Source organism: Rissa tridactyla, assembly GCF_028500815.1.
Source record: "Rissa tridactyla isolate bRisTri1 chromosome 24 unlocalized genomic scaffold, bRisTri1.patW.cur.20221130 SUPER_24_unloc_1, whole genome shotgun sequence".
NCBI lineage: Eukaryota > Metazoa > Chordata > Aves > Charadriiformes > Laridae > Rissa > Rissa tridactyla.
Window position 1 is genome coordinate 78,846 of NW_026529338.1, and position 22,051 is coordinate 100,896.

At 67.5% G+C, this 22,051-nt stretch overlaps 3 protein-coding genes across 7 annotated transcripts; all 3 read left to right on the forward strand.

Annotated features, from left to right (window-relative positions):
• On the forward strand, positions 1–11,278 carry PAN2 (poly(A) specific ribonuclease subunit PAN2). Of its 3 annotated transcripts, none has more exons than XM_054187189.1 (26): positions 1–72; positions 753–1,053; positions 1,549–1,718; positions 1,898–2,018; positions 2,102–2,179; positions 2,338–2,605; positions 2,813–3,155; positions 3,695–3,791; positions 4,383–4,502; positions 4,687–4,806; positions 4,880–5,008; positions 5,171–5,370; positions 5,784–5,926; positions 6,261–6,367; positions 6,853–6,951; positions 7,448–7,524; positions 8,075–8,216; positions 8,475–8,612; positions 9,279–9,338; positions 9,456–9,546; positions 9,625–9,782; positions 9,898–10,041; positions 10,237–10,416; positions 10,538–10,631; positions 10,715–10,912; positions 10,989–11,278. In XM_054187189.1, the coding sequence occupies exons 2-26, from the start codon at positions 772–774 to the stop codon at positions 11,021–11,023; spliced, it is 3,594 nt and encodes a 1,197-aa protein (XP_054043164.1). In that variant the 5' UTR covers positions 1–72; positions 753–771; the 3' UTR covers positions 11,024–11,278. The 3 variants fall into 3 exon arrangements, with proteins under 3 accessions (XP_054043164.1, XP_054043162.1, XP_054043165.1); XM_054187187.1 differs by lacking the exon at positions 1–72 and adding an exon at positions 158–300; XM_054187190.1 differs by lacking the exon at positions 1–72 and adding an exon at positions 158–300 and having other exon boundaries at positions 5,787–5,926.
• A 51-nt stretch (positions 11,279–11,329) lies between these two features.
• On the forward strand, positions 11,330–15,265 carry CNPY2 (canopy FGF signaling regulator 2). 3 transcript variants are annotated; one of them, XM_054187221.1, is made up of 6 exons: positions 11,330–11,353; positions 12,603–12,727; positions 13,048–13,163; positions 13,368–13,565; positions 13,841–13,937; positions 14,741–15,263. In XM_054187221.1, exons 2-6 carry the CDS (start codon positions 12,628–12,630, stop codon positions 14,782–14,784), a joined length of 555 nt encoding a protein of 184 aa, XP_054043196.1. In that variant the 5' UTR covers positions 11,330–11,353; positions 12,603–12,627; the 3' UTR covers positions 14,785–15,263. The 3 variants fall into 3 exon arrangements, with proteins under 3 accessions (XP_054043196.1, XP_054043195.1, XP_054043197.1); XM_054187220.1 differs by lacking the exon at positions 11,330–11,353 and adding an exon at positions 11,539–11,756 and having other exon boundaries at positions 14,741–15,265; XM_054187222.1 differs by lacking the exon at positions 11,330–11,353 and adding an exon at positions 11,785–11,806.
• An 803-nt stretch (positions 15,266–16,068) lies between these two features.
• Positions 16,069–21,975, forward strand: CS (citrate synthase). The gene is made up of 11 exons (XM_054187214.1): positions 16,069–16,225; positions 18,772–18,819; positions 18,943–19,050; positions 19,149–19,214; positions 19,302–19,433; positions 19,537–19,725; positions 19,898–20,097; positions 20,358–20,487; positions 20,579–20,680; positions 20,764–20,973; positions 21,112–21,975. Exons 1-11 carry the CDS (start codon positions 16,172–16,174, stop codon positions 21,280–21,282), a joined length of 1,410 nt encoding a protein of 469 aa, XP_054043189.1. The 5' UTR covers positions 16,069–16,171; the 3' UTR covers positions 21,283–21,975.
• The last annotated feature ends 76 nt before the right edge of the window (positions 21,976–22,051 follow it).

The window sequence follows — 22,051 nt, forward strand, 5'->3', positions numbered from 1 at the left end:
GCCCGGCCCCGGCGGCGCGGCGGGACCGGCCCGGGAGCGCGGCCCCGGCGGGGCCCTGCCCGCGGCTGCTCGGTAACGGCGGGCGCGGGACGCTGTGGGTAACGGGCGCCGCGGGGCGCGGGGCACTGTGGGATGCTTGGCCGGAGCGCGGGGGGTTGTGGGTAGCGGCCCCGGGCCCGCGGCGCGGCGGTGACAGCGGGGGCCCCGCGGCTCGGGCCGGGCCTGGGCCCCCCGCGCCCCGCCCTGCCACGCCCGGCCCCGCCGCCAACGGCAGCGGTCCTGTGGCCGCCGATACCGCCGGTGCGTACGGTGTCGGCCTCCGGAGATAAAGGAGACGGGTGCGGAGCTGGCCCGGTGCCTCCCCGGCGGGGGGGGAGCCGGGCTGCGGCGGGGGAGGCTCGGGAGGGTCAGCGGGAGCCCGGGCGGTGCTCTGAGCTCCAGGAGCGTCCGGCGCCCGGTGGGGGTCCGGCTCCCGGGGGAAGCTGCCTGATGCACCGGGGCTGCTGCGGGCTCCCTCCCCCGGCGGCTCTCGGCCGTGACGGGGCTCTGACTGTGTCCCGGGGAAGGGACTTTACCGTCCCGGCTGCCTGCGTAGGCCCGGTGCTGCCGGTGTCCCCGGCCCGAGCTCCGCACCTTACACTCCCTGGGGATTCCAGCTGCCTTTTCCGTGCCCTGGAGTCACTGGGCCTTCTAGGAACCGGGGGGCCCTGGCGGTTCTCACTGACCGACTTAGTTCCTTCTCGGTTTCAAAGGGCGACGCTGGTTTTCACCATGAATTTTGAAGGTCTCGACCCCTCCCTCGCTGAGTATGCACCCCCCCTGCACCCTGCGCTGGACCCCGTCTTGGACCCCCATCTCAACCCCAGCTTGCTGCAGAACGTGGAGCTGGATGCCGAGGGGGTGCCAATAGAGGGGATCGCGGTGCCGGAGTCGGTGCACCTCATGGAGGGCATGTACAGCGAGCTGCACACCGCCGTCTCCGAAGTGGGGGTGCCCGTCTCCGTCTCTCATTTCGACTTGCATGAAGAGATGCTGTGGGTTGGGAACCATGGGGTAGGTGCCCGCTCCGGCAGCAGGGCAGGGAGGGTCGCTGCCCCGAGCTGGACTGTCTGCGCCACTCCTGCTGCCCACTGTGACCAGTGTGGGACAAACTGCCTCCGGGTGGAGAGCGGTTCAGCACAGGGCCGAGCTGGAGAGTCCTGCTGAAACCAGGGTTGTGCTGCGCCGGTGCAGAGCTTCTGCCCGGCGGTGGCTGATGCGTCTCAGAGCATGAGCCTCTTGGTGTTTGCCATGTATCTTTACTGCCCTGATGTGTGGGGCTGCTGGAGCTTTTGGTTCTTTACTTGTGTCTGCATGTATCTGCCCCAAAAGGAAAAGCAGTCTTCCACAGTTTGGGGCACACAGGGGGTGGGAAGCCCCACTGTGGGCTGGCTGAGGCCGTAAGGCAGCCGATAGCTGCCTCCCCTTGGGGCAAAGTGGCGTTTGCCTGTGTCACATCCAAGTGAAGCTCAGGTGGGTCATGACGAACCTGTCCCCGGCTGGTTTTAGGGCCACGCCACCTCCTTCTTCGGCCCGACGCTGGAGCGATACTCCTCCTTCCAAGTGAACAGCAGTGATGACATCCGCCAGATCCAGAGCCTGGAGAACGGTGTCCTTTTCCTGACCAAAACCAACCTGAAGTACATGTCACGAGGAGGCCTCATCATTTTTGACTACCTGTGAGTGCCTTTCCCTGGCAGCAGGCGCACACCTTTCCCTGGGGGTGCGCAGTGCCCCTCTGCTGGTGGTGTAAAAGCTACATCTGGGCGAGGGCGAATCCTCCGCCCTGTCCCTGCTGCCTCCCTGATCTGGGCAGGAGCGCGAGGGCCATCCTCTCCCCCTCTCCCCTCTCCCACAGCATGGATGAGTCCGAGGACATGCACAGTCTCCTGCTGACAGACAGCAGTACGCTGCTCGTTGGTGGGCTGCAGAACCACGTCATTGAGATAGACCTCAACACCGTCCAGGAGACGCAGAAGGTATGGCTGGGCTGGGGGCTGCTCCCTGCTGCCGGGAGGTGCTCTGTTCTGGAGCTCACCCCGCTCCTCTACCTCCTTCCCAGTACACCGTGGAGGTTCCTGGCATCACTATCATGAGGCAGTCCAACCGCTTCTTTTTCTGTGGGCACACCTCAGGGAAGGTAACGCCAGCCCCGTCCTACCTGGCAGCCTTGCTGATGGCTGGCTTCCCTCCAGGGTACCCTGGAGTTGGTGTCCACCTTCTCCCGGAGCCCGAGGGGCTCCCGAGTAGCCGGCAGCTGCCTGCGTGACCCCCAGCATCCCCGTCTTACCCTTCCAGGTCTCTCTGCGCGACCTGCGCACATTTGTGGTGGAGCACGAATTCGACGCGTACTCGGGCAGCTTGTCTGATTTTGATGTCCACGGGAACCTGCTGGTGACCTGCGGTTTCTCCAGCCGAATGAACGGCCTCGCCTGCGACCGCTTCCTGAAGGTGTACGACCTGCGCATGATGCGGGCCACCACCCCGCTGCAGGTCCACATCGACCCCTTCTTCCTCCGCTTCATCCCCACCTACACCTCCCGCCTGGCCATCATCTCCCAGACAGGTGGGTGACGCTGTGTGTCCCCCCCGCCGACCGGGGTCTGCTCCCCTGGTGAGAGCGGGGCGACAGTCTCGGCACTCCTCAGGCTCAGGGTCAAATCCCAGTGGGATAGAGTTGTCCCCGTGAGCGAGATGTGCGCTGGGTCACCGTGTGCTAGCCCAGCTGAGTGCTCCCTGGTGTCACATCACTCCGCGCATCCCTCTCGCGCAGGTCAGTGCCAGTTCTGCGAGCCCACCGGCCTCGCCAACCCCGCTGACATCTTCCACGTGAACACCGTTGGGCCCCTGATCATGACCTTCGATGTCTCGGCCAGCAAGCAGGCCCTAGCCTTCGGCGACTCGGAGGGGTGCGTCCACCTCTGGGCCGACTCCCCGGAGGTCACCTTCAACGCCTACTCCCGGGAGACCGACTTCGCCTTGCCCTGCATTGTGGACACGCTGCCCCACTTGGACTGGAACCAGGACCTCGTGCCGCTCTCGCTCATCCCCGTGCCGCTGACCAATGACACCCTGCTCTCCGACTGGCCCGCTGCCAACTCTGCCCCAGCACCCCGGTAATTTGCCAGTCTCTCCCAACGAAAACCAGCAGGGGAATTCTGGCCCCGGCAGAGTTCCTCTCCTTCCCTGGGTCTCGGCAGCAGGAGAGCGGCTCTGTTGCTCGCCCGTCTCGTGGCGGGCACTGCCCTTCCTCATCATGTGCCCTGGGAAAGGCAGGATAAGTTCCCTGTGGCGGAGCTTAACTGCTGGGGTGCAGTAACTGGGCAGGTCTGAGGATGGTAGGGTATGGCCAAACCTCCGTCTTCCTGGTGGGGAGATCCCGGTGGGATCCTGGTTGAGTTCTGCCTGTGTGGAAACTTGTTTTTCCTCTGCCTGAGCCCTATCCCAAACGCGCCTGCGCTCAGCGCTGCTGCTGTGTTCTGCTGCAGCCCAGGTGTTTTGTTGTGACAGAAAATGAACACTGAGGTCCGGGGGGAAGGACGAGCGGAGGGAACTCTCGTGACCCACTGGTGGGTCCCCGAACACACCCAGCAAGGCCCTTGGTTAAACGATGCTGCCAAACAGAGCAGCCTCTGAGTCGTGGTGTATTTTGCAGGCGAGCCCCTCCGGTAGATCCCGAGATTTTGCGCACCATGAAGAAAGTGGGGTTCATCGGCTACGCCCCAAACCCGAGGACCAAGCTCCGCAACCAGGTACCTCTTTTCAGGAGGGGATTGTGCGGGGCGTGGGGTACTTCTGCCGGCAGCGCAGGTCTGCAGTTCAGGGGAGGGATGGAACTCTCGCTGCTGAACCCCCTCAGACCTTTCTGCAGGGCTCAGAACGGGGGCGAGGGATGAAGTTCTCTGGCTTGGGGTGTCGCAGGAGGCAGTTTTGAGGCTACAGGTTTTCTTCAGCAGTGTCAGTGGGTGAGCCAGCCCTGGGGCAGGGCTGGAGTCCCCCCCTCCCGGGGCCAGAAGCCCAGTTCTATTGACAACTCGCTCTGTGGTAGGAAAGGTTTGAGCTGTCCGGTTTGAAGGTTTATGGCATGTCCCTCGCCCTTGGGAAAACACTGCTGTGTTCCGCCCTTGCCCGCAGCGCCGCTGTAGTTTCCCACAGTGATAAGTCCCTTGCAAGAAGGAAGGTGTGGAGGCCTCGTGCAGGTTAAGGGAGGGCCCCACTCCTTTCTGGTTTATTCCTTTGCTCATTCGGGGAGGCAGGAAAGCCCAGGAGTTGCTTGTTTCAGTACACGGTGCTTCGCTCCACCTCAGGGTTCAGCCGTTCTTCCCTTCTCTTCCCCCTCGCAGATTCCCTATCGGTTAAAAGAGACGGACAATGAGTTCGACAGCTTCAGCCAAGTCCCCGAGTCCCCCATTGGGCGAGAAGAGGAGCCGCACCTCTACATGGTGGCCAAGAAGTACAGGAAGGTAGCGGCCTTCTGGGGCACAGCACGGGGGGCTGGCTGGGAGTCCCCAGGCTGGGCTTGTCTGGGGCGAAGGACCTGCCTGGGCCCAAGCGGCCGCCCATGTCTCCATGGGGAGCACCTACGTGTTTTGCCAGTGTCCCGTGGTGTGGGAAGGTGCGTGTTTAACGCATTGCGTCTCTACTCAGGTCACCATCAAATACTCCAAGCTGGGGCTGGAAGACTTTGACTTCAAACATTACAACAAGACCCTGTTTGCGGGCCTGGAGCCCCACATCCCCAACGCCTACTGCAACTGCATGATCCAGGTGGGAGATGCCCCAGCCCTGCCCAGACCCCCGTGGCCACCGGGACCTCCCCTGACTGCTCCGTCTCTGCCAGGTGCTGTATTTCTTGGAGCCAGTGCGCTGCCTGGTCCAGAACCACCTGTGCCAGAAGGAGTTCTGCCTGGGCTGCGAGCTGGGCTTGCTCTTCCATATGCTGGATCTGTCCCGAGGAGACCCCTGCCAGGTCCGTGGTGAGCCCAGCGTGACCTGAGGCCGGGTTGCCTGGGAGGGTCAGAGAGATCACAGAGGAGCCGGGTGGTGCCAAGTCCTCGGGTGATGGCATCAGTCAGGGTGGAAACTCCTGTCACTTGACCTCGGTGACATGCCACTCTTGCCCCATCCCCAGGGAAGCAACTTTTTGCGGGCTTTCCGCACAATCCCAGAGGCTTCGGCGCTGGGGCTGATCCTGGCTGACTCGGACGAAGCCACAGGGAAGGTGAACCTGGGGCGGCTGATTCAGAGCTGGAACCGTTTCATCCTTACTCAGCTGCACCAGGAAACCCAGGAGCAGGAGGGACCGCAGGCGTATCGAGGAGCTGGCAGCAGGTAAATTCCCTGCCCGGGGACAGGACAGGGAGTAACCGAACCAGGGAGGGGGTCTGGCTCCCGGAGGCCCCATCCATCGCTCAGGAAGGAGCTTTATTGCCACCCACGTCTGTCCTGAGGGAACACGCGGAGCCGCAGGCTGCCCCTACGGCAATGTATGAACCCTGTGCTGAACCCCTGTCCCTCCTAAGCCTAAATCCCCTGCTTGATGGGTTGGGGCTGCGCAGAGGGCACTGGCTCCGGAAGCCTGATGGCCGGTTCCCCGAGAGCTGCTGGAATTTGGGTGCTGGCCCCAAACCACCCTTGTGCACCCTGAAATGTGTGGGTCCCTGGCGCTCAGCCCACTGTACCAGCCAGCCCCACGCTGCAGGAATTGCCGGGATCTTGCTAACCCCGGTGCTCTTTTTCTGCAGCAGCTTTGGGTCCTCGGGGGACTCTGTTATCGGGCAGTTGTTCAGCTGCGAGATGGAGAACTGCAGCATGTGTCGCTGTGGCAAGGAAACCGTCCGCCTGTCCTCCACGCTGCTCTTCACCCTCTCCTACCCCGAGAGCGCTGGTAACGGGCAGGGGCGGGCAGGGCAGGGCCTGGCATGTTTAACGCTGCTGCGTTTCCCCATCCGGGTGGGGTTTGTTATCAGTACGGATGAGCCGTGACTTTTCCAGGTGACAAACACCTGCAGCAAGGAGCTGCTGGCCTGGGCTGCGGCAGACCCGGCAGCCAAGGTCTAGTGGTGGGTTTCCAACCAGCCAAGCTTTTGGCTACAGAAAGGTAGATTTGGGGGTTGGCTTTCTCGCTGGTGGCTGTGAGGAAAACCCCAGAGGTTTGGCTGAGCTAAACTGGTAAAGATTTGTGTGTTGGAAGGTGACGTTATTCTCCTTTCTCCCTCCAGAAAAGCCGGTCAAAGATTATGAGTTTGCCCAAATTTTAAAGCGAAGCATCTGCTTGGAGCAGAACACGCAAGCCTGGTGTGAGAACTGTGAGAAGTATCAGCCCACGGTGAGCCTGGGTGCGGGGGGTGCGAGCACGTCGCGCTTCACGGGCTGCAAGGGGGTGTGGGAGAAGGGTGTGAGCACCCCGTGCCGCCCGCTGAGCGGGGGCAGTTTCTCCATTAGTCAGTGGGGAACCTCCTGAGCGGGTGCTGGAGATTCGGTTCCTGACCAGGATGGCAAGCCGGCGCGGCGTCGGGTATTTCCTGGGCTGTGCGAGAGCTGGAACGATGCGTCTCGCAGATCACGCGGATCCCAGCTGAATCCCCCCGGGACAGGGGGACAGAGGGAACCCCCCGTGAGCTGATCACGCCCGCTCGGAGGTGGCAGCCCGCTCCCCACCTCAGGTGCTCTTGCCGTGCCCCCCGGCTACCAGGAAACTGGCCAGGCAGTGGGGCAGAAGTTCTGCAGGAGGGAAGCATGTGCCAAATCCAGTTTTGAGCCTCCGCAGGGTTCTCGGTGCTGCCTGTCTTCCATCTCCTCCTCTCTCTGCAGGTCCAGACCCGGAACATCCGCTGCCTGCCGGACGTCCTGGTCATTAACTGTGAGGTGAACAGCTCCAAGGAGGCAGATTTCTGGAAGACACAGGCTGAGGTGGGGGAGACACTTTGGGGCAGAAGCAGGCTTGTTCTCCCTGGCACACGGGCTTTGCTGCGTGTCCAGTTCTGCGGAGGTGTTTTCACTCTGATCTCGCTGTCTCTAAGTCTCTCGCTCTCCACCCGAGCGTCACCCTACTTTGTTTGCAGAGGACGTGTTGGTATTTGGTCATGCTTGTAGCATGAGCCGTGCGTTCGGAGTTGGAAAAGACAAGATCTCCTGCCATGACAAAGCTGACGGGACTGCAGTAGAGTCACTCTTTCATTCCCCCAGTCCCCCAGGACCCAGGAGCAGCAAGGCAGTGCCCGCTTCCCAGAGCACGAGCCCAGCAGAGAGCGGGCGGACAGTTGGGGTTCCCTCGCTGTCTTTTTCCCTGTCACTGACTTTAAAGTCCCTGTCTTTTTTCCCCCCACTTCTGGCCTGGCTGTCGCCCACGTGTTCCCAAGCCCAGCCTGTTGCTCCGCGCTGACGCTTGCCTGTGTTTCGTTGCCAGTATGCCTTTCAGAGAGCCATGATGAAGAGAGGAGGCTTTGACATCACCAAAGGCAAAGAAATCTCTCTTGGAGAGTGGTAGGTGACCGTTCCTGGGCTGGCGACTCTGAGCAGTGACGCCTGCTGGGTTGTTCTCTGGGCCTTGGGGAGCTCAGGGCCATTTCTCATTCTGATAATGATAATCTGATCATCTGCCCGTCTGTAGCTCCTGCTGGGCTCTGAACTGGAACAGTCTCACTGTTGCTCTCGAGACTGTGACCCTGTACGGGCGCCCTGCACCGCATCCCCTTCGGATACGCTTGTCATCCAACTTGTGATCCACTTTTGAGCCCCCAGACCTCATTCCCCTTCCCTTTTCAGCCTGAAAAAAAGACCCAGGACTGTGTATCGGCCCTGTCTGGCAGATATTAGCCGACCACCTTTCCCAGGGGTCCCAGGACCCCTTTCCCAGGGTCCTGCTCTAAGGCAGCTGTGGGGATGTGATGCGGCTCTGGCCGCCCCGTCTGTCCTGCGGAAGGTTTAGGAACAGGCTGGCGTGTGGGGCGGTGGGCGTCCTGCCCCAGAGAGTTGGCCTCGATGACATCTTTGTGACTCCCTCCAACTCGGCCTTCCGTAATTCTCTGTGCAGGAAGGATTTGGGGAACCCCACCACAGGGCATTCGTATCCTTCCGTGGAGGAACTGAAGAACATTTGGATCCCCCACGCCATCAAGATGAGGCTGACCAAGAGCAAGGAGCTGGATGTCTGCAACTGGAGTGAGAGCGATGAGGTAAAGGCTGACGACATCCCTCTGGGGCTACGTGGTTGTGTGCACGTGGGGCTGCGGGAGCAGAACTGCCTCAGAACTGCTTTCTGCCGAGCGTGTGTGGTCGAGAGAGAATGAGGCTGTCTCAGAGACGCCTCGGGTGAGCGTGGAAACCTCTGGGACGGTGGTGAGATGAGCTCTGGGCTTTGGGTTGGAGGCCTGGGAGGTGCCTGGCAGACAGTCGGGGCTCAGATGTTTCCCCGGGGCCGGTTCCTCTTGCAGTTGAGCCCAACTGACGACCCGGAGTCAGTGTATATCTACGATCTAATGGCCACCGTCGTCCACATCCTGGATTCCCGCACTGGGGGCAGCTTGGTGGGGCACATCAAAGTGGGAGAGACCTACCACCAAAGGAAGGAGGTGAGAACCCTGCGGGACGGGTGCTTTCCCAGCCACAGGCTGCCGAGAGCTCCCCGGGAGTCCTGCCTGGCCGAGGCATCCTTGCCCCATGGCTTGCTCAGGGCTCGGGCAGTTGAACAGACCCGTTCCTGGGTCTCGTGCAAGTGTTGAGCGTTTGGCTGGATGTACTGGGCAGCCCTAAAGCGCCAAGTGCTGCTGGGGCACCTTACGGGGAGGGAAGGGCCGAAGAAGCTCTTCCCACACTTGGGCTAGTTCCTCCTGGTCGCGGGCACGTTGCCAGCAGGTCCTTGTACTTCCAGGTAAGGGCTGGGACGTCATCTCCCTTCCCGAGGAAAGGGGGCTGGTCTGGGCAGTCCTGGTGTCTGGTGGAGATGCCCAAGCCAGGAATTCCCGGAGTGTGTCAAGGCTGCAGCCCTGGCTCTTATCTGTTGCATCTCCGTGGAGTTTTGGTTAGGAGTCGGCACAGACGGTGCCTGTCCAGCCCCAAGCGCTTCACATGCACATCATCACCACCCAGGCCAGCAGGGATTTCCCCACGGTGTCCCAGGAAGGGCGGGAGTTCCCACATGGCATCGTCACACCCCTCTTTCCCTGGTAACTGGGTAGAGGAGTCATTGCGTTTGCCTGGGGGGGCCCCTAAGGCCGTGCCTGTGTCTCTCGCCCCAGGGAGTCACACACCAGCAGTGGTACCTCTTCAACGACTTCCTCATCGAGCCCGTGGACAAGGTGAGCGCTCGGGGCAGTGCCACCCTGCGTCGAGGCCAGACCATGGCTGCGGGGCCCCCGGGGAGGGGGGTTTCCCCCACGCCGGGCTGCCCCTGCACTGTCCCTCTCCCCGTGCAGTGTGAGGCGGTGCAGTTCGACATGAGCTGGAAGGTGCCGGCTATCCTGTACTACGCCCGGAGGAACCTCAACGCCAAATACAACCTCGTCAGTGAGTGTCTGGGGTGGAAGTGGCCGCGTGGCCAGCGACGCCGGCTGGCGGCTGATCTCCCTTCCTCTTTTGCCGCAGTCAAGAACCCCATCGAGGCCAGCGTGCTGCTGGCGGAGGCCTCCCTGGCTCGCAAGCAGCGCAAGTGCCACGCCACCTTCATCCCCCTCATGTTGAACGAGATGCCGCAGGCAGGCGACCTGGTGGGGCTGGACGCCGAGTTTGTCACGCTGAACGAGGTCAGGCCTCCCTGCAGCGGGGGACAGGGGAACAGGGCAGCCCCTGTGGGTGCCCCCAGTCCCCAGAGACTTGCGGGAGCTGGCGGTCACCGCGCTTTCCTCTCGCCCGCCGCAGGAGGAGGCCGAGCTGCGCAGCGATGGGACCAAATCCACCATCAAGCCCAGCCAGATGTCGGTGGCCAGGATCACGTGCGTGCGCGGGCAGGGCCCTAACGAGGGCGTCCCCTTCATCGACGACTACATCTCCACCCAGGAGCAGGTATGGGGCTCCCACCTGGCCTCGGGCAGCTCCCCAGCCCCGCAGGGAGGACACGGACCCACTCTGCCTCCCGCTCGATGGAGGGGCACCCGTGATGATGACAGCCCCCTCCCTGGGACAGTGGCAGGGGACTCCGGGAGGGTGCAGACCCCCCTGGCCGTCCCAGCCCGCCTCCACAGGCCTCGCTCTCCGCAGGTGGTGGATTACCTGACCCAGTACTCGGGGATCAAGCCGGGAGACCTGGATGCCAAGATCTCCTCCAAGCACCTCACCACTCTCAAATCCACCTACCTGAAGCTGCGCTTCCTCATTGACGTGGGAGTCAAGTTTGTGGGCCACGGGCTGCAGAAGGACTTTCGTGTCATCAACCTGATGGTGACAGCACCGAGCCCCCCTCCCTCAGCCCGGGGTCTCGGTGGGGGGTGGTGCTGGGAGCTGGTGGCAGCACCGGGCTGCCCCTCCATGCCCTGTCAGCAGGACCCTCTCTTCTTTCCAGGTGCCCAAGGACCAGGTGATCGACACCGTCTACCTGTTCCACATCCCGAGGAAGAGGATGATCTCCCTGCGCTTCCTCGCCTGGTATTTCCTGGGTCAGTGGCCAAAGCCTGGGACCTGCGGCAGGTTTTTCCCCCGCCTGGGGTCCCCACCAGCTTGACCAGGGCTGTCCCCACAGACCTGAAGATCCAGGGGGAGACCCACGACAGCATCGAGGACGCGCGCACGGCGCTGCAGCTCTACCGCAAGTACCTGGAGCTGAGCCCGCAGGGCGCCGAGCCCGAGGAGTTCCGCAAGGTGCTCAAGGGGCTCTACGAGAAGGGACGCAAGATGGACTGGAAGGTGCCTGAGCCCGACAGCCAGAGCAGCCCCAAGCGTAAGGAGCCGCTGCCCCCCCTCCCGGTTCCCCCCCTTGTCCCCCGCCGCCCCCTCACCCTGCTCTCTCTCGGCAGACGGGGCCGTGTACCCCCCGGTGCTGGCCCTCTGACCGGACCCCACCGAGGAGCAGCCCCGGGACCCCCCGAGGGAGGCGGACACGAGTGGAACTGGAACCAGCAGCGGGGACGGGGCTGTCCCCGACCCTGCCCGACCCTCCCGGGCGTCCCCCGGGGCCCGGTGCCCCGGGACTCCCTCTCCCTGCCGGTACCGGGAATCACCGCATCCCCCCGGCCCCTCGCCCGCCGGCTCGGGCGCCCTCATAAAGCAGACTCGGACACCCGCGCCGCCGTCTCCTCCTTGGCTCCGGGGTTAGGGACTGGCAGCGGAGACACGGGCGGGAAGGACCCGGGCCCGGGCCGGGGCTGGCACCCAGGACACGGTGCGGAGCAGCCCGGGGCGGGGCCGGGGCTGGCACCGGGGAGGCGGGGCCAGTGCAGGGGCGGGGCCGGGCCGGCCGTGGGGGCGGAGTCAGCGCAGGCCCCGCCTCCCCGGGGCCGAGCGCCACGCGGGCCGGGCCCTGGCAGCGCCGGGGCCCTCGTCGCTCGTCCCGGGCTGCCCGCGGCGCTGCCTGCGCACGGGATGGACCCGCCCCGGCCGGTCCGACCGGCTTGGTCGCCTCGACCCGTTCGGCCGCCCCGACCGGCTCGGCCGCCGCCGTCTCCGAGCGGTGTTCCGCCGCGGCGGGTCGGGCGGAGGGGGGCGGCGGGACAGGCGGCACCGAGGGCAGCCCCGGGGCAGCCGGCCGGGGCGGGGGGCGGTGGAGCGGGACGGGAGAGCGGAGGGTACTGGGGGCTCGGCCGGGCCCGCCGGGTGCGGGACTGCGGGGGAGGCTGTGAGCGCCGCCCTGCAGGGGAGGGGGCTCTGGGGGAGCTGTGGACGCGGTCCTGTACGGGAGGGGGCTCTACAGGGGGCTCTGGGCTCGTCCCTGTAGGGGAGGGGGCTCTATAGGGGGTCTCTGGGCTCGCCGCTGTAGGGGAGGGGGCTCTATAGGGGGTCTCTGGGCTCGCCCCTGTAGGGGAGGGGGCTCTATAGGGGGTCTCTGGGCTCGCCGCTGTAGGGGAGGGGGCTCTATAGGGGGTCTCTGGGCTCGCCCCTGTAGGGGAGGGGGCTCTATAGGGGGTCTCTGGGCTCGTCCCTGTAGGGGAGGGGGCTCTATAGGGGGTCTCTGGGCTCGTCCCTATAGGGGAGGTGTCTCTATAGGGGTCTCTGGACTCGTCCCTATAGGGGAGGGGGCTCTGTAGGGGTCTCTGGGCTCGTCCCTATAGGGGAGGTGTCTCTACAGGGGTCTCTGGGCTCGTCCCTATAGGGGAGGGGTTCTATGGGGGGGGGTCTACAGGGAGGTCTGGGCTCGATCTTATCAGGGAGCTTTATAGGGGCCACTGGACTCAATCTCGTAGGGGAGGTGTCCCTGTGGTCCCCAGGGCAGGGACGGGCCCTGCAGGGGACGGGGTTCAGTGGGGATCGGGGCGGGGGGCACACTGTGGACAAGACCCTATAGACAGCGCGGCTCTGTAGGGGACGAGGGGGCCCCAGGGGCTGAACAGAGCCCCGCCGAGGATGGAGCTGGGGGGTGACTGGGGGTGTGGGGACGCAGAGGCCGCCAGCCCTAGAGCCGCCCGTGCCCGCAGGTCGCCCTGCAGCGGAGCCGTGAGGATGAGGGGCCGGATCCCACCTGCGCTCGGCCTGGCCCTGGCCATGGCTGCCCTGCTGCCCGCAGCCGGCGCCCGCCGGAGCCAGGACCTGCACTGCGGAGGTGCGGAGCGATGGGACGGGACGGGACGGACACAGGACGGGACGGTGGTGCGGGGACGAGGCGGCCGTTGGGACCTGCTCGTCCTGTGGCTGCTGCCACCCGTCCACACTTTCGCTGCCCGGGGACAGGCAGCCATTCCCGAAGGGCCACGGGGCACCCTGGGGACCCACTCCCTGCAGACCGGCCCTTCCCGTCTGCACCAGTTACACCAGTTACCCCCAGTGGCTTTGGGCAGCCACGGGTCTGTCCGTGCCAGGGGCTGGTGTGGGGTCGGGCAGCGCCGTTCGCTCCGGTCCGCTGACGCCCGCATCCCCCCGCAGCGTGCCGGGCGCTGGTGGACGAGCTGGAGTGGGAGATCGCCCAGGTCGACCCCAGGAAAACCATCCAGATGGGCTCGTTCCGCATCAACCCCGATGGCAGCCAGTCGGTGGTGGAGGTGAGGCATCTCCCGGCGGGGGGAGGCTGCGGCAGAGCGGCGCTGGGGGAGCCCCATCTCCCCTTCCTTGCCTTCCGCCGCCTCCTGTCACCAGCGCAGCCCCACGGCGTTCCCAGGGCGTCCGTGGAGGTGTCTGGCCCGGCATTCCTGTTCCACCATCACGCTCAAAGGCCTGGCCCCGCTGATCCCTCGCTCGTGCCACAGGTGCCCTACGCCCGGTCGGAGGCACATCTGACGGAGCTGCTGGAGCGGGTGTGCGAGAAGATGAAGGAATACGGGGAAAAAGTGGATCCCTCCACCCACCGTAAGAGTTATGTCCGGGTGATCTCCCATGACGGGACCAAGATGGACCTTTCCGGGGTCAAAATTGATGGAGACGTAGCTTCTAGCCTGAAGTTTGCGGTGCGTGCGGGGACTGGGTCCTTGTGGTGGCTGTCGGGAGGTTTTGGGTGGTGGGACCCGCTGTGTCGGGCAGCCGAGGCCCTTCTAGGGATGAGCTGGTCCCACCGGCAGCTCCCGGCTGCTTCCCCTTGTCCTTCCTGGGGCTGAAGGGGAGGAGGCTGTTCCCGGGCTGGGCTGGGGGCGGCGGGGCCTGGCTCTGAGCTCCCCCCGGGTGCTCTCGGCGTCCCCTGTCAACCCGCGGTCACTGGCTGACGCGCAGGCGGCTCCTGTTGCAGTGCGAGAGCATCGCCGAGGAGTACGAGGACGAACTCATCGAATTCCTTTCCCACGAGGCCGACAACGTCAAGGACCGGCTCTGCAGCAAGCGGACGGGTGAGCGGGGCCAGGCTCTCCAGGGGAGGGGACCCTCCTGCCGCCCCCAGGGGGGTCGTGGCTGCTCTGACAGCGCTGGGACGGGAGGAGCTGCGAGTCCTTCCCAAAATCCTCACATCCCTTAGCCCCGCTGCCTGCCCCGCGCCAGCCCCCGCTGACTGCGGCTTTTTTTGGAGGCTGTGCCCAGCCGGGGGCTGCCTGGGGCCGAGCCAGGGCAGCTGCCGCACCGGATCCATTGGCCGCTCCGGTGCAGGGTTCCCGGCACAGCCAATGGCCGGGCGCCCGCACCCACCGTCTCCCTTCCTGCAGGGCTATTTCCAGCTCGCAAACACCGGGGTCAGGCCACGCCGCGACCTTTGTGCTTCCCTATTAATGAACGTGGCCCACGGCCGCAGGGCCGGGCCAGGGTGGGTCCCTGCTGGGCCTGGCACCTGCGCTGGGGGAAACGCTCCTTCCCCAGGGGGGGTCCCGCCGTGCTGCCGGCTGCTCCCGGGGCTCAGCCTGGCCCCAGCCGGGCACCCGCTGCCTGCTCCGGGCTGCCGGGGGGGCTGCGGGTGCCAGACACGGGGAAAGGCCGTGGCGGCAGCTCTGTCCAAACAGCTGCATTTCTCATTAACCCCAGAAGAAAGCGAAGGGGAAGCACAGGTGTCCCCTGGCGCAGGTGTCCCCTGGCGCAGGTCACGGCTGCGCCCGGCCCCGGTGCTCCGCGCATGTTTGTCCCCATGCTCCAGGCAGGTGGCAGCCAGGGACGGGTCCCACGGGGTTCCGCTGTGTCCTGAGAGTGCTGCCCTTTGTCACCGCAGACCTGTGTGACCACGCGCTGCACATCCCGCACGACGAGCTGTGACACAGGAGGCCCCGGCTGCCGCCGGAGGATGGTGCCAGCCCAACCCGGCCACCTCGTGGGACCAGGATGACACCGGGCTCTGTCCGGATGTCCCCCTACCTCTTGGATTGCCTCGTCCGTCCCCCCCACCGGGCCGGGCAGCCGCGGAGCTGTGGCAGACCCCCCTTCGCCCGCTCCGATGCTCTTGTCCTATTTATTCCCTGTCCGTCCGCCGCCGCCACAGGGGCACCAGGACGCTGGCCCCGCTCCCCAATGAGGTGGCCACGGGGGCCGGAGCCGTGTCCTCATTTCCCAGCGGGACATTTCACAGGTGGCTGCCAACCCGGGACCTGCCGGGGGGACACCGCAGGGGACAGCGGGGCCCAGCTGCCCCCGTCGGGACGGGGCGTTCGGGCACCGGGGCCGGTTTTGCTGCAGGCAATAAAGGGGCATCGCGGTGGCCGCGCCGCGGGCCCAGCCGAGGGCAGGTCTGGCTCCTGTGGGCGCGCGGAAGGGGGGGACAGGCCACCAGGCAGGGCTGGTGGCAGCTCCGTGTGTGTCCCCGTGTCCCCTCCGGTGACTCGGGCTCCCTCGTGGCCAGTGCCCACCTGGCGTGGCTCGGCCTGGCAGTGGGTGACCGTCCCCCAGCAGCCGCCGATGAGCCCTCGGCCCCACGTTACCCCCTCGGCCCTGTGTCACCCCTTGGGGACACCGGGGGGGTCCCGTCCCCGCCTGCCCCAGGGCCACCGCCCGTCCCCTGCCCCGGGGCCAGCGGGGCAATGGCCTGGGGTCAGCGGGGACGGTCACCCGCCGCCGGGCCACGCCCCTTGTCCCAGGCCCCTGACGTCACCGTCGACCGGGGCAATGTCACAGGGCGACCTCGAGCCCCCGCGGCTGAGCGTAGGGGTGACGTCACAGCCCTCGGTGATGTCATAGCACATGGCCGAGTGCCTGGTGAACGTCACGGGGCGGCCCTGCACCGCAGCCGAACAGCACCGACGCGCCCGGGGGGAGGGATGGTGGTGATGCAGCGTCGTGACGTCACGCACTGCAGCCGGTGACGTCACGCGGGGGGGGTGTGGGCGGAGCGTCGCCTCACCCCACCCCGGCCCCACGATCAGGCGAACGCGGCGGCCACCTATGGCCCGGCCCCCACTTCGCCACCGCCTCATTTGCTTATCCCCGCCCCCCGCCGCGCCGCGCGGCCAATGGCGAACGGCTCGACCCCGGGGGGGCGGGCGGGGGCGGGGCTATGCTAATAACCAGCGCCGCGCCCCGCCCCGCCCGCCGTGCCGAGGACCCCCGGCCGCCGCCGCCGCCGCTCGCTCCGGCCCCGCACCCGCCCGCTCCCGGCCCCGCTCCGTCCCGGCCCTCCCCGGTCCCGGCCCTCCCCGGTCCCGCCGCCGCCATGACGCTCCTCGCCGCCGGCAGCCGGGCGGCCGCGCGCCTCCGCGGGCCCAAGGTGAGGGCGCCCGCCCCGGCCCCGCCGCGCCTTAAAGGGGCGACGCCGCGGCGGGGGGGGGGGGGGGGGAGGGGGGCCGGTTCTTAAAGGGGCGACGCGGGAGGGGGGTGGGGGGGACGCGCGGGGCCGCGCGCCGCAGCGGCTGCACGTGGTGGGCGCGGGCACCGGCGCCGCCTCCGCCGGGAGCGCCGGTACCGAGCGATGGGGCGGGCTGCCTCCCCCCCGCCCCCATTCTGGGGATCCCCACCCCGCTGCAGTCGTTCCCCCCCCCCCCGCCTTCCCCCCCCACTGGGGGGTTGCGCTGCGGCGGGAGAGGGCCTACGCCAGCCCCGGGGGCTCCCTCCGGGCGGCACCGGTAGTGGGGGGGGGTTGGGGGTTCCCTTCCGCCCCCCCCCCCCGAGAGCCCAGTGCTGTAGAGGGCAAAGGGGTCACAGCGGGGGGGGACCCCCTGTCCGGTTCCGGGGCTGTGCTGGGGGGAGCAACGGTGCAGGGCTAGGGCGAGCCCGGTCCGTTCCGCCTCCCCCCCCCCCCCCCCCGGTTTGCCTTGGCCGCGGCCCCGGCGTTTCATAACGGCCGCTGCGGCGTCTCTATCGACCGGGCGTTATTTTGGGAGCCGGGGCCCGGCCCGGCGTGTTGTCGTGCCCCACTTGGCCCCGTTCACCCGTGGTGGTGGTGGGGGGGGACACATCGCCGCCCCCGCCGCTTGGGGCCACCCCGCCGACTCGCCCCTGCCGCCGCCCTCCCCCCCCTCAAAACGGGGGGGGCCCCCCCCCATCTCCAAACGGCGGCGGGGAGGGGGGGCACCCGGGAGGGTCCCGGGGTGGCCGGGTCTGCCCCGTCCCCCTCCGCCGGCGCTCGGTGTCACCGCCAACACGTGTGACCTTGAGCCGGCGACACCTCCGGGACAGCCCGGCCCGGCCGGGACCAGCCCCTGCGGACGCCCGGTGAAACGGGGTGCGGGGCGGACACCCCCCCCCACTCCAAGAACCCCCGGGGCAGCGGCCGCCTTGACCTTGGGCTTCCCGCTGCCGCCTCCATTGTTCCCGCCGGCATTTTCCCCTCCCGGTGCCGCCTGTTGCAGGGGGGGACACGGTGCCGTGGCCGGTTCCAGCCCCACTGGGGGTATCGGGGTCCCCCCCCCGGTCCGGGTTGGGGGCTCGCTGCAGCGCTGTGTGTGTCCCCCCCCCCAGCCCCCCGCCACTCCGCGTCCCCTGGCAGCCGGTGGAAAAAGCGAGTCACGTTCTGGCTGCGCTCCCGGGGAAGGTGACGGCTCGGGATGTGGCCCCCCCACCATCACAGCGGTGGCCGCGGGCAGGCGATTCCCGGCCCCGCTTTGCCCACCCGGGTGTTTGCGGTGGGTGCCCTGCGGGCGAGCCCCCTCCCCGTGTCCCCCGCCGTGGGTCGGGCGCTGCCAGGCCCGGGTTCCCCGGCTGCGTCAGGGCGTTCCCGGCCGGAGTCCCCCCACCCACGCAACAAAGATCGGTTCCCACAACCCTGGTGCAGGAAAACGGCAGCGATGCCGGCCTGGCCGGGCTCCGGAAGCGGAACGCGGCCGGCAGCCTGCGTGATGGGAATGAGCGCGGTGCAGCACCGGGGACCCTACGTTCCGTACCCCCCCCTCCTCCCCCAGCCCCCCCTAACCCTGCCCCGGCCGGCCCCGCTCAACCTGCCTGGCTCTGAGCTCCGGCAGGCGTGGGCGAGGGAAGCCACCGCCGCGGCTGCCGGGCGCAGCGTCCTTGTGAGACGGGACCTCGCCGGAGTCACAGGGTGGCTCCTGCCGTGGGAGCTGTGCCGGGGGCCGGGGGTGCTGTGGGGGGGCCGTGCTGGGGCCTGGGGATGCTCTGGGGGGCTGTGTGGGGGCTAGGTGTGCTGTGGGGGGGCCGTGCTGGGGCCTGGGGATGCTCTGGGGGGCTGTGCTGGGGCCCAGGGATGCTCTGGGGGGCTGCCCCAGGGGTCGGGGATACTCTGGGGGGCTGTGTGGGAGCTAGGTGTGGTGTGGGGGGCTGTGCTGCGGCCTGGGGATGCTCTGGGGGGGCTGCGCTGGGGGCTGGCGATGCTCTGGGGGGCTCTGCTGGAGCCTGGGGATGCTCTGGGGGGCTGTGCAGGGGCTAGGGGTACTCTGGGGGGCTCTGCTGGAGCCAGGGATGCTCTGGGGGGCTGCGCCGGGGGTCTGGGATGCTCTGGGGGGCTGCGCCGGGGGCTGGCGATGCTCTGGGGGGCTCTGCTGGGGGCTGTGCTGGAGCCTGGGATGCTCTGGGGGGCTGCGCCGGGGGCTGGCGATGCTCTGGGGGGGGCTGCGCTGGGGCCTGGGATACTCTGGGGGGCTGCGCCGGGGGCTGGAGGACCAGGGCTGTGATGCGGTGCTGGGCTGTGCTGTGCTCCAGAGCTGGGAATGCTCCGGGGCTGGTGGCTGCTTGTATGGCTGCACACACACACCCCCACACACACACCCCCACACACCCCCCCGCCCCCAAAACAGGGCGGCCGGGGTGCGCAGTGGGGCTCTCCCCGGGTAACACCGTGTCCCTGTGTCCGTTCTTCCCCAGAACGCGCCGTGCGTCCTCTTCGCCGCCCGTCACGCCAGCGCCGCCACGGTAAGAGGAGCCCCCGTTGCCGTCACCCTTCGCCGGCGCTGGTGGGGGGCAGCGTGTGCTCGACACCCCCGGCGCCTACCGGGGCTCACGACCCACCCCCACCCCCACCCCCCCTCTTCCCAGAACCTGAAAGACGTCCTGGCCAGCATGATCCCCAAGGAGCAGGCGAAAATCAAGAGCTTCAGGCAGCAGCACGGCAACACGGCCATCGGGCAGATCACGGTGGACATGGTGAGTGGCGGGGGGTGGGGGGGGACACACACGCCGCGTCCCCGCCGGGCTGCACCCACCGCGGCCGGTAACCGATTCTCCTTTCCACCCTCCCCCAGGTGTACGGCGGGATGAGGGGCATGAAGGGGCTGATCTACGAGACCTCCGTGCTGGACCCCGATGAGGTAGGGCCCGATCCTGCCCTGCGCGGGTGCCCGCCCGCCTCCCGCGGGTGACGCCGCAGCGGCTGACGCTGGTGCCGGGCTTTTTAGGGCATCCGCTTCCGCGGGTACAGCATCCCCGAGTGCCAGAAACTGCTGCCCAAAGCCGCGGGGGGAGAGGAGCCGCTGCCCGAGGGGCTCTTCTGGCTGCTGGTGACGGGAGAGGTGCCCACCCAGGAGCAGGTAATGCGTGTGGTGGGGGGGGTGTCGGTTGTGGGGGGCGGCTGCTGGCCCCCTGCCGCCCCCCCTTCCTGCTCAGCGCCCTGCCCCGTGTCCCCCACCGCAGGTGAGCTGGGTGTCGCGCGAGTGGGCCCGGCGCGCGGCGTTGCCCTCCCACGTGGTGACCATGTTGGACAACTTCCCCACCAACCTGCACCCCATGTCCCAGCTGAGCGCCGCCATCACGGCCCTCAACAGCGAGAGCAAGTTCGCTCGCGCCTACGCCGAGGGCATCCACCGCGCCAAGTACTGGGAGGTACGGGGAGGGGGGAACCGACGGGTCCCGGTGCAGCGCCGGTTGGGGGGGGGTGCTCAAACACCCCGGCTCCGAGCACGGGCGCAGGTTTGGGCGCGGGGCGTCAAGGGCTCGCACCCCCCGCCCCCGCCGGGGGAGAGCAGCCGCCCCCATCTTACCCCGCTGGTCCCAGTTTGTCTACGAGGACGCCATGGACCTGATCGCCAAACTGCCTTGCGTCGCCGCAAAGATCTACCGCAACCTTTACCGCGAGGGCAGCAGCATCGGGGCCATCGACCCCAACCTCGACTGGTCCCACAACTTCACCAACATGCTGGGCTACACCGACCCCCAGTTCATCGAGCTGATGCGGCTCTACCTCACCATCCACAGGTACGGACGGGGCCGGCAGGAGCAGGCGGGGGGCTCGGCCCCGGGGCCAGGGATGGAGCCGGGTCCTGGGACGTGCCCGGGCTGCTCCGGGGGTGTCACCAGGCACACGGCGTGGGGCCACGGGCAGCCGCGGGGCAGGGTTGTGCCAGGCTGGGTACATCACGGGAGGGGGGGGTGTCAACTGTTGGGGGTGCCCCCGCGGCTGTGGGGGGCCCTGGGTAGGAAGGGGGGCGAGCTGACGTGCCCCCTCGCCCCTGCAGTGACCACGAGGGGGGAAACGTGAGCGCCCACACCAGCCACCTGGTCGGCAGCGCCCTCTCCGACCCCTACCTCGCCTTCGCCGCCGCCATGAACGGGCTGGCCGGGCCCCTGCACGGCCTCGCCAACCAGGTGGGCACCTCCGCGCGTCCGTCTCTGTCCGTCTGTCCGTCCGTCCACGTACCGCTGTTCTCACCCCCTCCTCCGCTTGCCGTGCCCGCAGGAGGTGCTGCTCTGGCTGACGGACCTGCAGAAGGAGCTGGGCCAGGAGGTGTCGGACGAGAAGCTGCGGGATTTCATCTGGAACACGCTCAACTCAGGCAGGGTGAGTCCGGCTCTGGCCAGGGCGAGGGACGGGGGCCACGGCGGCGCCGGGCTCTGACCCCTCCTCATTCCCCGTCCTTGCAGGTGGTGCCGGGGTACGGACACGCCGTGCTGCGGAAGACGGACCCCCGCTACACCTGCCAGCGGGAGTTCGCCCTCAAGCACTTGCCCAAGGACCCCATGTTCAAGCTGGTGGCCCAGCTCTACAAGATTGTCCCCAACGTGCTGCTGGAGCAGGGCAAGGCCAAGAACCCCTGGCCCAACGTGGACGCTCACAGCGGGGTCCTGCTGCAGGTGAGCCGGGGGTCCGGCGCCGCTCCCCGGGGGGCTGCTGAGGGCTCCTGGCTGCCCCCCTCCCTGGGGCTGCCGTGCCCTGACGCCTCTTTCTTTTTTTTTTTTTTTTTTGTTTTTTTTTGTTTTTTCCCCCGGCAGTACTACGGGATGAAGGAGATGAACTACTACACGGTGCTCTTCGGGGTCTCCCGGGCCCTGGGCGTCCTCTCGCAGCTCATCTGGAGCCGGGCGCTGGGTTTCCCCCTGGAGAGACCCAAGTCCATGAGCACGAAGGGCCTCATGCAGCTCGTGGGCTACAAATCTGGGTAAAGAAGGGACGCGGGGACAGGGCCGTGGCTCGCTGCTCCCCAGGGAACGCTGCCGCGCCGGGCCCCGGACGCGCTCGGCACTGACCCCCCCCTCGGCACTGAACCCCCCACTCAGCACCGGCCGCAGGGCCCCCCCCCAGCCGCTCCTCTCCCCTCCCCGCTGCCCCGGGAAGGGGGCAGAGGCAGCCCCGGGGGTCGCCCTGCCCCGCGCCCCCCCACCCCCCCCCCCCACCCCAGGCGAGGTTTGGGGGGGACGGACTCCTGCACCCCCTCCCCGCCCCAGCAGCACCGCGCACACTGGGAGCCCCCCCGGCTCCCCCGCTGCTGGGCACTGGGGGCACCCCCCCTGCCCCGCCGCAGCCCCCTCCCACCTTCCCCCCCCCCCCCCCCCGAGAGGGGTTCAGTCCAGACTCGTGTCCGGTTTCCCCCCACCCCGCGCGGGGCAGCAGGTGAAGAATGAATGTCTCAGCCCCCCCCCCGGCCCTCCCCACGCAGGGACTCGATACACTCCTCCCCGGCCCGCGCCCCCGTGTTTGTGTGAATCCCCGTGTCCGATGCCCCCCGGTAGCCGGAGCTGGGGCACCCCCCCCTTCACCCCCCCAACCCCACGCACCCCGGCCCCGGCCCCTCGCAGGTATCAGGCACTTCTGTACAAACAACAACAAAATGCAAAATAAATGTTTTTATTAACAAACCCGCAGCCTCCCTCCCTCCCTCCCTCCCAAGCCCTGGGCTCTGCTTTGCTCCTGTAGGATTTAAGGGGGGGGGGG

Excerpts from the sequence above, each read along its gene's own strand:
- CS (XM_054187214.1), top strand. The coding sequence starts at position 16,172 with ATGACGCTCCTCGCCGCCGGCAGCCGGGCGGCCGCGCGCCTCCGCGGG. Across the intron at positions 19,215-19,301 it reads CCGTGCTGGACCCCGATGAG|GGCATCCGCTTCCGCGGGTA; the intron begins GTAGGGCCCGAT and ends CGGGCTTTTTAG. Across the intron at positions 20,098-20,357 it reads CTCTACCTCACCATCCACAG|TGACCACGAGGGGGGAAACG; the intron begins GTACGGACGGGG and ends TCGCCCCTGCAG.
- CNPY2 (XM_054187220.1), top strand. The coding sequence starts at position 11,554 with ATGGACCCGCCCCGGCCGGTCCGACCGGCTTGGTCGCCTCGACCCGTT. Across the intron at positions 11,757-12,602 it reads GCGGGACGGGAGAGCGGAGG|GTCGCCCTGCAGCGGAGCCG; the intron begins GTACTGGGGGCT and ends CCGTGCCCGCAG. Across the intron at positions 12,728-13,047 it reads CCAGGACCTGCACTGCGGAG|CGTGCCGGGCGCTGGTGGAC; the intron begins GTGCGGAGCGAT and ends ATCCCCCCGCAG.
- PAN2 (XM_054187189.1), top strand. The coding sequence starts at position 772 with ATGAATTTTGAAGGTCTCGACCCCTCCCTCGCTGAGTATGCACCCCCC. Across the intron at positions 5,927-6,260 it reads CTCCTACCCCGAGAGCGCTG|AAAAGCCGGTCAAAGATTAT; the intron begins GTAACGGGCAGG and ends TTCTCCCTCCAG. Across the intron at positions 7,525-8,074 it reads GAAATCTCTCTTGGAGAGTG|GAAGGATTTGGGGAACCCCA; the intron begins GTAGGTGACCGT and ends TTCTCTGTGCAG.